This window comes from Balaenoptera borealis (assembly GCF_965194805.1).
Source record: "Balaenoptera borealis genome assembly, chromosome: 9".
In the NCBI taxonomy this organism is placed as follows: domain Eukaryota; kingdom Metazoa; phylum Chordata; class Mammalia; order Artiodactyla; family Balaenopteridae; genus Balaenoptera; species Balaenoptera borealis.
Window position 1 is genome coordinate 9,522,945 of NC_138873.1, and position 12,981 is coordinate 9,535,925.

The following is a 12,981-nucleotide window of genomic DNA, read 5'->3' on the forward strand; positions in this document are numbered from 1 at the left end:
TGGGGCTGCACCCCTCTTCCTCTATTCCATTCTATTCCATTTACAGTAGAACCCTCCCCATGAAATTCTTACATATTAATCTAGGAAAACACGTGCAGAATCTGTATGCCGAAAACTACAAAACCCTATATGAAAATCAAATATGATACATGTATGTTCTTGGATTAAAAGATTACACATTGTTTTCAATTCTCCCAAGATTGGTCTATAGAATCAATGCAACTCCAATAAAAATCCCAGCATGATTATTTATAGATATCTGACTAGAAATAATCATGCTGACTCTTAAATTTACATGGAAAGGCAAAAGAAAAAGAATAGCCAAAAACGATTTTGAAATAGAACCAAGTTGGAGGATTTACACTACCTGATTTCAAGACTTAGTGTACTATAAAGCTACACTAATCAAGACTGTGTGGTACTGGCAAAAGGACGGACACATATATCAATGGAACAGAATAGAGTCCAGAAATAAACCCACACAAATGTGTTCAACTGATTTTTTGACAAAATGCCAAGTAAACTCAATAAAGAAAGGATACGCTCTTCAACAAATAGTGCAAGAACCACTAGATAACCAGATGTATTATAACATATACCTCTACCACCTCACATCTTAGAAAAACCCTAACTCAAAATGTATCATAGACCTAAAACTATAAAACTTTTAGAAGAAAATATCATTGTCAACTTGGGTTAGGCAAGGAGGTCTTAATCATGATACTTAAAGAACAATCCATAAAAGAGACAGCGGACACACTGGACTCCATTAAAATTAAAAGGTGTTGTTATGCAAGAGACACTGTTAAAAGAAAGGCCACACCTGGGACAAATTATTCGCAAATCACATTATTTGTCAGAGGACATGTTTCCAGAATATACAAAGAATCTTGTTTCAAAATTCAATGATAAGAAAACAACCTAATAAAAAAAATGGGCAAAATATTTGAAAAGATACTTTACTAGAGAAAATTTATGGAAAGGAAATAAGCAAATGAAAAGATGCTCTACACCACCAGTCATTAGGGAAATGCAAATTGAAACCATGAGGAGACAACATCACGACATTAGACTATTATACTTGTTAAAATAAAGAAAAACAGACACTATCAAAAGTGCAAGTAAGGATGTGGAGCCCCTGACAATCCCATCCATTGCTGGTAGGGATTCCAAAGTTGTACAGCCACTCTGGAAAGCAGCCTGGCAATTTCTTAAACATTAAATAATATATACCTACCATATGACCCAGTCATTCCACTCCTAGGAATTTATCCAAGAGAAATGAAAACTTATATTTATACAAAAACCTGTATGTAAATGTTTATAGCAGACTTATAAATGGCCAAGACTGGAAACCCAAACATCCTTCAAAGAGTGAGTAGATAAGCAGACTATGGTATAGCCAATACAGTGAAATACTACTCAGCAATGAAAAGAAACAAACTATTGATACTCACAACGAGAGATGAATCTCAGATGCATTATGCTAAGTGAAAGAAGCCAGACTCAAAAGACCCAAAAGCCCGACGACATACACACTATATGCTTCCATTTATAATGATATTCTAGACAAGGCAAAGTTATAGAGACAAAGAGCAGATCAGTGTTGCCATGGGTTAGGACTAGGGGGAGGGGTTGAATATAAAGGAACAGCACAAGGAAATTTGGGGGAGGTGATGGAACCTTCTGTATCTTGAATGTAGTGATAGGACTGTAGTGGTACCTGTTAAAACTCTTAGAACTGTACACCAAAAGGAGTGAATTTACTATATATAAGTAACAAAAAAAAGCAGCCTGGACTTTCCCTAAGAAACTGCAAGTACAAATAAGTACAAGTTTCCTTTAATGAGAAGAGTATTATAAATCCACATAAGTCAAAAACTCCTAAAAAGTGGCCATTGGACAGCTTGATGGGTCTAGACCCTCCTGTATACTAAAAACACTTCAAATTCTACACTTACTAGGGGTAGAGATTAAGCACTACAGAAGCGTAAGCTTTGCAGAAGATGGCCCACCTCATGGACAGAAAAGACCCTGTAAGTCAGCACGGACCTAAGGGCTATACTGAATTCCCCATTATGAGCAAGTAAATTATACCAAGAGTTTATAACCTACTCATTGGTTGGAATTAATTAATTACTGACTCTTATTCCTCCTGAAATTTTTTCTGACACAGCTGGTTTATTTACAAACTGTGACTTCAGATGTTACCTTGTGCTTGTTAGGAATTTCCTATCAGGTTCCAGAGAATTAAAAAAAGGGAGAGGAGGAGATTTTTCCCTGGTGGTGCAGTGGTTAAGAATCCACCTGCCAGTGCAGGGGACACGGGTTTGAGCCCTGGTCTGGGAAGATCCCACATGCCGCGGAGCAACTAAGCCCGCGAGCCACAACTACTGAAGCCTGTGTGCCTAGAGCCCGTGCTCTGCAACAAGAGAAGCCACCGCAATGAGAAGCCCGCGCACCGCAACGAAGAGTAGCCCCTGCTCACTGCAACTAGAGAAAGCCCACGCGCTGCAACGAAGATCCAACGCAGCCAAAAAAAATTAGTAAAATAAATAAGTAAATACATAAAAATAAATTTAAAAAGGAGAAGAGGGATTTCCATTTCCCCATTTTCTAGGACACTTACTTACGTTTTCACTAAGTATGGGAATATATCAGTTTGGCAGCCAGAAATAAAACCAGATTCATTCATTATTATTCCACAAAGAACAAAATCTATAAACAAATACAAAATCTTAGCTGTAAGCTTTTCATGGATGGATTATCAAGTCCACAGAAATGTCATGACATCATCTATTTGGCATTCCTTTTTCTTTTCTCCAGAATTTAAATGAGACAGGAACCTATGTAATAATGATCCTGTGGGCATCTCAGGCAGGATGCAAACAAGAGAAGGGGGAAATACAGTGGCTCCTGGGCTTTTCAGTTTCCTCGGCACACGTCCCAGCCAGTGAGCCAAAGCTCAGCTTCCTTCAGACTGAGGAGCTGCTGCTTCCGTGCTTTTCTGTGACACCCTCCTGCCTTCAGGCCTGACCTTTCTTTTAAAAAAAATACAAACCTCACTATGGGAGAACCGTGACTCTATGATGCTTTAAGACAGTCATGGGTTATCTGATTCCGAATAAACAACGTATTAAAACCTAAAAAATAGGAGAAAACTCCACGACTCTAAGACAGCTCATTAATCCATTTATTTAAACACCATGGGGAACATATTATGCTAATCAAGTTGATCAAGGGGAGCTTAAAATTCAGGAGACAGCCTGAAATTTGAAAATGTGGAGAAAGGCAGAACTTAAGTTTTCACGGAAAGAAGTCTAAATTTTTAAAAAGAAAGCTGTGACTTAACAATAAGGATGACAGAAAGGAGGGAGAGTGAGTGTCTGAACTGGGCACGGAACCAGGGGTGGGGTGACACGTGAGTGGCAGGAAGCAGCCATCTACGCCAACCTGGCCGCCCGACAGGGCCGCCCCGCAGCTGCCCCGGCTCCAAGAGGGGCCGCCTGGGACTCAGCCCGGCTGAGGGCGAGGACGTGTCTGCCAACCTGGCTACGCAGTCCCCGCTCTCCGTTCTGCTCCGACAATTTGGAAGTTTTGAAACGTTCTCTCCCCAAAATCAAAATCAAAACAAGTTCTTTAAAAACAAAGTTCCCATCTCCTCAAAAAGTTTCAGAGAAACACAAACATAAAACAAAGCAAAGCACAAAATAAAGTTTTAAGGAGAATAACTCTCTCATCCTAAGGTTACTAATCCTGGCTGAGGATGAGTTAGTCCGCATCTCATCACGTGAGCACGGCGAGCTCTGGAATCACATTCACATCCCTTCTTAGCAGAGCTGAATGGGGGCTGGCGTGTGTCTCTGAGTTGAGAGAGCAAGTGTGCGACGTGCCCGGGCGCACGTGACGCCTGGCACGTGGGGACAAACTTCACCACGTGCTGGACCGTCTGAGCGGGCGCTGCCATCCGGCTGGTGAGATGCTCAGTCCCTCTCTAAACTATGTATTTCACCTCCTGCTGAGTGAGGACTAAACCCTCTCCGGTCCCCGGGGTCCCCGGCCTCCGGGGACGCACTCTTCCTCCTCCGCGGGCCCCTCGAGTCTCCTCACGGGCCGGTGAGTGTGTCCGTGCCCCCTGCACTTCTCTCAGAGGCTGTTCTAGCTCCAACCTTCTAAGTCTTACTCTCATCTTCAACCCTTTCCTTTCTATACGTATAGTTTCATTCTTCTAAACGTTTTCCAGCTGCATACAGAAACTTTCTAATCTCTACATAAAGCTCAGCTTCTTTACAAACTTTTATTCCACGACAAATACACGCTTCCTGAGTACTAACATTCCAGTTTCTAGATCAGGCTGGAGATTGAAAAAATCAGTTCTCAGAACAGACACAGGAACAAATACCCTCCAAGTGCACATTTACGAGGGGCTCTGGTAGCACGGTGAGTTACTCACTACAAGATTACTTGGGGTGGGGGAGTGGGGGGAACATGGCATTTAAATAAATAAGGAAAGGGAGAGGGTAATAATCAATGACAAATAAAAATATTTAAATATCAATAGTCACCAGAATAATGGAGTAGAAAACTTGGTAGCTTCCTGCACTAGCACTTAGAAGCTCTATGGCTTCTACATCTGATGTTTACAGACCTGTAATGAAAATGACACAGCTGGACTACGTAACGTGTTTACATCATTTGGGTCATACATTTTAATTTCCATTTTAGACTATTTGGATTATTTCTATTTTTTTCAAGGGTCATTTTTTCACATTTAAAAAAATGCATATATTTCTTTATAGGAAGGGGTTAGCAATAAAGACACAATGATTGGAAAGGGTGTAGCAGTAAAGACACAGTGACTTTGCCAGAATTCAAGATACATACGTATACAGGAACTCTAACAGAAAATTTTATGACATGTTCTTGTTAGGTGTTCAGGTAACTTCCAAATACATGTACAATATATATATATGTATATGGCTATCTTTAGCTGCTGTTTCCAAACCCCTACATCTTGTTCCACTAGAGGATGGAAAATGCCATTTCTGATTTACATTAGGACGCTCTAACTGGAGTCTTTTTACTTGTCCTGAGTTCAGTGTCGCACACACTCACCTGTGACTTGCTTATCTGGAAGAGAAGGGATTGGAATGGCTGACCCAAACTTTACCAGTAGACGCTCATATAACCAGTCAAAGTGCTTATACCTGTGGTTTACAGATCGATTAGTGTTCTACAAAATAAGGAAAGAGAAAAACGTTACCAATGCCAACTACAGGAAATGAAGAAAAAAGCAAATTGTTACTAGTGATGCAAGCATGATTCTGCTTTGATAACTGGGATACTTACAGTAGGTGTTAACTGATATTCAATGTAGCTCTTCAGACCGTACATTTTGGAGCCTTTCCTGGGATCTGCTACCACACAGTCAAATGTAGAGGTAGGATAAACCCACATTGGGCCATAATCTCCAACCTACACAACATTGCAGGGAGAGTTAATTTTGTTACATGGAAAAATAGTAAGTATAATCGATATAAATCATCAAATGATTCTTTTTAGAACTACAGGTCCTTAGGAGGGTCATTTTTGCTCTTCTTTGGGCAGTTTACATAAATGCTCTCTGTTCCTACTAAGGTTATATTTAAAGGACACACTTAATGGGAGAAGCCCTTCTGCTCCCATGTGGGCACCGCAGGCCATGGAGAGATGCCGATCTGCCTTTCCTCTAGAGAGATGGAGCACACTCTCTCTCTAGTCCAGCTGTCTTAGTTCTAGGTAATGAGGGGCTAGTTTTTAAAAATTTCAAATCTATTGCAGACTAAGAGTTCTGTGAAATATAAAATTACACACTTGGATGTCTCAGCAATGCCAAATTGCCATCAAACTTCCTCCACACTTACTCTCATTTTCTGTATACCCTAATTCTTTACATAGTTCTCATTCTCTTTAAAGGTGAAAGGAGAAAAAAGTGAGGTGAGGTATGAAAGTTCAGAGGCTATTAGGTCAGGACGGTAAATGGGGCCCAGAGAATTTTAATAAGGGACTAAAGATCTCTGACAACAAGTTATTATGATTCTCCAAGAGGGAGCCCAGATCCAGAAAACTCTCTTAAAGCTGCAGAGCAGGAATCTTTAAAGGGGGCCTCTTGGGAACTTCCCTTAGTGACTGGGGCCAAGAGAGGCGACTCTGATCAACTAGGGCCCAACATCCACAGGGTCACATTTTATTAGTGGGTAGGGTACTGCACCTGAAAAGCAAAGGACCAGGTCTCTACTTTCTCTTGGTTTTCTGAAGGCTCAATGGCTTTCCTCCGCTTCCTTTTCCACATAGGAAGCCCACACAGGCAAGCCTGCCTATGGGCCCAGTTTCACCTAAAACGTGTGGGACAACTCAAACACGGGGGTCTTTTAGCTCTGTTCCAGGACTCTCCTGCTGATGACAAAGTCCCCTGTGAGAATCTGAGGGGCAGGGCCATGGGCTCTTAATTCTGTGGAGTTAAAGAAAAAAACTAAAATAATCTCTAACCTAACCACTCAAAAGATAATTATCCCAAGTGTGCTTTGAGGGAAGAAGGATAAAAGGGCTCTGGGTCACAACCCTTCTCTCTGGAGTTTTCTAGGATTTCAAGCTTTTCAAAGAAGTAGGAACAAGTAATATAAAAAATTCAATATCATTCTTGCCATTTTATCGAGTTTCCCAGGACCCAAAGATTATAGAATAAGACCAGACCTTTCCTCCTTGAGTCCAAGGTGATTATATTCAAGGCGGCTTGCCCTCCTGCCCTGCCCACAACTTACAGTACAGGATTAAATCAACGGGGTCAGAAGATAGCTATAGTTCTCTTTGCCAGAATTTCATCTGGAAATATACAGCTAGATAACATTTAGATAGAAAATCTATCAGCAATCAACATTTAGGTGAAACCACAGAGCCTGTGTCATGTTATGCAATAAGCTAGTCAAAGACAGATAAACTTAATGGTGCCATTAACTCCCAGCTTTTATGTACTAGTTCCTTATCACGACTCGACAGCTGGTTTATTGAAAGAAAACTATTACCAACATAGTGGAAAAGGCAACTTATTCTGATAACATGCATGTACTTCGCCAAGGTAGAAACCTAAATATTTGAATTGGGTTTTTTAGCTAAATATGTATGGCTAGTAGAAAAAGAGCATGTAAAAGATACTTCAAGATACTTTAGAAAAATTATTAAAAATACGTATGTACTATGGGTGTTGTTTGTTCAATTACTAACATTCTGAAAGATAAAAGTAAAGAATATCTAAACAATATAATAATGGGCATTAATTCATGCCAATTATTTTTAGTACTCTTAAAATACTAATACACACTGTCAGTTACTTACTTCGAGCATTAAACGTGTTTAAAAATACTTTCCAAATGACTAATAACCCTCTTAGCTTTAAGGTATTATAAAAGAGCTTAATCAGAAACAAAGCAAAAAAAAAAAAAAATGAACAAACTTACAATGATAGGAATTTTCTCTTTGGGTTTTGCTAGTTGCTTGGCCAACAAATACTGTTCCATTCCAGGTTTTGCAAATCCAGGAAATCTAATCATGAGGATAAATGCTTGTGAGTCTTATGCTTTTCCTTATAAGAATTCTACAGCTCTCATCCACATTTACTTAATACGACAGTTTGAACTTGTTCTGTCTTTCAGATGTACTAGAACTAGGAAACTATGGTAAATGAAACCTGATGTAATCAGATTGTTCAATGGCCAATTAGTCATTTAATTAAGCTTTATCTGGTAAGAGGACAGTTTGACTCCAGAAGGTGTGATATTTATAGGCACTCTATTTGCTTGATCTGAGACACTCTATCACCACACAGAGTGAAGGGCAGACTAGAAAATGTCCCCCAGGTACAGAGGTAGAAAGTACTGAGCACATCAATTTGAGATGACCACATGGGGTGAAGGCCACACGCTGGCATTTTTATATTCAAATTAAAGCTGCCTTTCAACATTCTCCCTCGGGAGGCCACAATTATCCCAAAGAAACCAACACTGTTCGTAAGTACTTGTGCCATTTTCTTTGGGAACTGCCTTCAGAACCAGTTTATGAGACACACACAAAAAAACAGTCTCCTTAGTAAAGACACTCTAAATATAATAAACTTGGCTATTTCCAGAAATCAAATCTACATCCGAAGCAAAGTTCTAAAACTGAAGAAAAGCTGGAATAAATGCATGGCCATCCAAAGGGCTACTTCTAAAGAAGACAAGATTAATCTGGGTTTTAGATTTTTTTTTTTTTTTTAATAAACGGGGAAAAAATCCTCAGAAAGCAAAATACCTAAAATAGGAAAAGAAATCTTATTTCTACAAAAACCAGCTGTCTTACTTATGATTTCATTCCTATACCAAGTTAAAGGCCAATGTGATGCTCTCAGGGGCTCACATCTTTTCCTTCATTCCGGACTGACCTCCCTCCATTCTCTTTTCCCTGGACCTGCTTTAAAACACAGCTCATACAACAGAGTAAAAGAGGTGTCTAGGAGCTTGATGGCCTTGGGTTTGAATTTCAAGTGCAACACTTAATAGCTATGTGACTTTTAGAGCGTGTCTCCTTATGTGAAGAATGGGACCAATACGACTTAGCTTTAAGGTGGTAAGGGAATTAAATGAAAAGATTTAAATAAAGAGTTATCTATATAAATCTAAAGACCCTAGTACGTACTCAGAAATTAAAATGATTTCTAATGACGCCATCAGCTCTTTGGAAGTATTCCCTACAGCCTCAGGTGGAGCTTTCTCTGTGCTGCTTCAATGTTCCGAGCATATTTTTGCTCTTCAGCTTATTGTGCTGCAATTGCCATCATCCATTTGCACATCACAGCAGACTAGAAGTACCTTAGAGAAAGCATTTGTATTTCCAGGACCTAGAGGAATTATGGGAATATACTAAATGCTTAATGAATTAATGGGCTAACCTGGAACACTTTCATTAAAGAACCTACACTTTTGCTAGAAAACGCTGATGGAGAAATTGGGGTATTACACATAGCAACAATTCCTTGACTAGACTGTAAGCTTCTGAGTGCAGAGAGCACAAGTCATGCTTCTTTTGGTATCTTAGTGACCACAGCAAAACTCTAGAGCTGACTATGCACGCATTTAATACTTACTGAACAGCAGTGCAATTGACTAATTCTTTCAGTATTATCAAGATGTATTCTTGTAATGCTCAAGTATACTTAAATGTCTGATCTCTGTTTCTAGCATAAGGTTTATGCTCCATGACTGGAATATAGCTGTCATATAAAATGGATTAACTGCTGAAAAGTGTTAATATTAAAAAAATGTTTACAACTGTTATAAGTAAGTCATTTATACATTAGTCTAGTTAAATAAAAATATGTAGGGTTTAAACGGCTCCCAGCACCACAGAAAGCGAGGGATTCCTCAAAGGTGTAGGTGCATATTAGGACTCCTTCAATTTGGTTTCCACCTAGACTGAAATTTTAGAGCAGAAAGAATTCTTAATTAAAGCCAATCCTTCACTTTAGAGATGAAGAAAGTTGAGTTTGAAACAGGTCATCCAACTTCCCCACGATCGTATAGCAAGCCAGAGGGCAAGCACGGAGCAGTGGAAACCACGGGAAAGTGGAGTCAGAGGCCTGGCACGAGCCAGAACCTCACGAACTAGCTACGAAAACTCAAAAATTCAGCTAGTCATGTTTGTCTCACAGGTTCTGCTTCCTCATTTTCAAAATGGGGCTGAGGGATACATTATATTAAAATGGGTTTTAAACATACTTCGTATTTAGGTTTAAAGAACAACTGAGGGTAAGGTACGTCACTACAGACCATATTGGGAACTTCAAATCTCACTCTAAGAAATAGGATACAGTCAATAATGACTGATTGTATTATGCATGCAACTGAGTATGAAAATACACAATGGAAGAAACTGGACAGAAATGCAGGAAAAGTGTGAGCTAAAAGATAACTCATTTAATTACCAGATGGTATTTAAATACAAAGGAGAACTTGCAGGGCTCATTAAACGTATACACATGTACATCGAGACCTAGAAACTTGGTATCTAGATATATATCAAACATGTTTACAATTTTTTTCCAGACATAGATTAACATTCCTTGATATCTGCTTGGAATCATGAACTTGGAACACCGAGAAAAAGTATGAGTAATTTTAGAAAAACTATTTTAAATATAACTGCTGTAAGAAGAGTACTTGAAGATAAATCATATGGAAGTCACAGAACTACATCTCCTTCAAGCTACACTGGTGTAAACTACAGACTCATCCAGAACTCTCTACTAGGGAATTCCATAGGGCTGTGTCCATATTCACCCTTTCCCACATGCTTTCCTGCTAAGCACTGTTTCTACAAGGACCGTTCAAAACATTTTTTAAAAAAATATAAGAATAATCTAAGTGAAAACAAAGTCTTAAACACATTAAACATAGTAGTTGAGAGTGTGCTCAGGAAGCTGAGGGACTGGATTGGAGTCCCGACTAGGTCACTTACCACCTGTGTGAACTTGGGCAGTTACTTAACCTCTCTGGGCTTCATTTTCCCAGAGAAAACAGAGATTATATGTACCACAAAAGGGATACGAGGGTCGCATGAGAGAATACACACAAACTGCTTTGCACAAAGCCTGGCACATGGTAAAAGATCAATAAACAGTAAAACGTTTAAAGGGAAGCTATCATGATTATTTTTAGCTTTCCTGTGACATCAGCAATAAAAACCTTAATATGTCATGAGTTAATAAAGGTAAAAAACAGTATTTAGCAGATCATTAAATGGAACATATATTTCACTTTAAAATGAAAAAAAATTTTTAAAAAGGAAGCTTCCAAGCTAAGAGCCAAATAAAAAATAAGCATGATCAAATTGCACCCAAAACTTTGTAGACCACTGAAAAGAGAAAAAGCCTCTCTGTATCTTGTACCCGTTTCCACAGAGAGCGCACGCTGCCCCAACCCCCTTACACCTACTTGTTAAGCGGCAGCTTCATGGAGGAGGCGCCGGCGCGGCTGCCTCCTCGCGGGGCCCCGCCTGCTTCCGCGGCCTCTGAATCCTTGAAGTAGGGAGACGACGTCTTGGGCTCATCCCAGTCTTCATCCCAGTCATCGTCGTCGCCAGTTGCTGGAGGTGGGCACAGAGGGTCGTCAGTAGAGAAAGACAAAAGAAAGATGGGAGGACTTCATCTTCTGGGGGGGGTCAGGATTATACTAAAGATGTGAGGAGTATAGGCTCTGTAGTCAGACAGTTTTGGGGCTTGAAGATTCGGCCTTTTAGCACAAAAGACAAGTTAGAAACAACTTCAAGAGGGCTGTTAGTCCAAGTAACTTCAGATAAATGCCAACTATAAAAACACTCTGTGGTATATAGGGAAGGCCTTCTAGAGGCCTATACGTTGATAAATCTAACTTTATAAACTTGCAAATAAGCAGATCAAATACCCTTTAAGCCAAAAGACTGGGGAGGACAAAAGGGTGATAGAGTTGTTTTGTTTTTTTTTTTAACATCTTTATTGGAGTATAATTGCTTTACAATGGTGTGTTAGTTTCTGCTTTATAACAAAGTGAATCAGTTATACATATACATATATCCCCATATCTCCTCCCTCCCGCATCTCCCTCCCTCCCACCCTTCCTATCCCACCCCTCTAGGTGGTCACAAAGCACCGAGCTGATCTCCCTGTGCTGTGCGGCTGCTTCCCACTAGCTATCTATTTTACGTTTGGTAGTGTATATATGTCCATGCCACTCTCTCACTTTGTCACAGCTTACCCTTCCCCCTCCCCATATCCTCAAGTCCATTCTCTAGTAGGTCTGTGCCTTTATTCCTGTCTTGCCCCTAGGTTCTTCATGACCTTTTTTTTTTTTTTCTTAGATTCCATATATATGTGTTAGCATACGGTATTTGTTTTTCTCTTTCTGACTTACTTCACTCTGTATGACAGACTCTAGGTCCATCCACCTCACTACAAATAACTCAGTTTCGTTTCTTTTTATGGCTGAGTAATATTCCATTGTATATATGTGCCACATCTTCTTTATCCACTCACCTGTCGATGGACACTTAGGTTGCTTCCCTGTCCTGGCTATTGTAAATAGAGCTGCAATGAACATTTTGGTACATGACTCTTTCTGAATTATGGTTTTCCCAGAGTTTTAAAAAGGAATTGTTTAACACTAATAATAATAAAGGTGAGAGAAGGACAAGGGGGTGGAGGAGAAAGAGAAAGAAACGAGAGAGAAGTAGTAACTGACCAGCATCAGGAGCCTAACATTCTAACAATAATCTCTGTGTCAGATGAGGTGCTGCCGGCTTTCCTCCCTCCCTCCCTTCCTCTTCCACTGTTCTGTGCCTCTGTCTCCACCTCTGATGGCCTGAGGAGTCCCTTTAGCATTAGGCAGGAAATTGCCCTGGGATCTCCACCCTAAGAGTGCCACCATGAGAAGCCCAGAGACAAATGCCAAAATGAAAAAAAGAAAAGAATAGAAGGTATTAGAAGGATCTGGGCCAAGAGTCCTGGAGCCACGCCAAGTTACTACAGAAGCAGATGTCAGCAGTCTAGTCTCAACGTTTCTACCCAGCCCGCGACTCCTGGTCCTGCAGCAGCCCAGCTCCTGTCTATGAGTGGGAGCTGGAAACCAGCACCTGTGCCCTTTATGGCTCCTGCATGCAAGTCTCCTGCTGTTTAGCACATTCAGTTCTTGGCAAAATCTGCTCATACAGGGATCATTAAAAAATAATGGGTGGATCTCTTAATTTCAGAACAGACATAAATCGCCTTTCTTAATTCCTGAATTGTTTCTCCTTTTAGAAATTCCTCTTTTGCCTCAGTATTTCCATTAAGAACCTGGGAGTCAAACAGGTAGTTAAGAAAAAGACTGAACCGCTACGTTAGAGGTCATAAACCATGTGACCATAAACCATTGAATGTGGCGATGAACCATATTCAAT

At 40.1% G+C, this 12,981-nt stretch overlaps 1 protein-coding gene across 1 annotated transcript in view; it reads right to left on the minus strand.

The window, feature by feature from the left end:
• Positions 1-12,981, minus strand: part of SNX9 (sorting nexin 9) — a 91,853-nt gene that overhangs the window by 20,456 nt on the left and 58,416 nt on the right. The window contains 4 exon segments of the mRNA XM_082404543.1: positions 5,116-5,233; positions 5,350-5,475; positions 7,494-7,578; positions 11,004-11,154. Of these exon segments, the coding sequence (XP_082260669.1) occupies positions 5,116-5,233; positions 5,350-5,475; positions 7,494-7,578; positions 11,004-11,154 (480 nt within the window).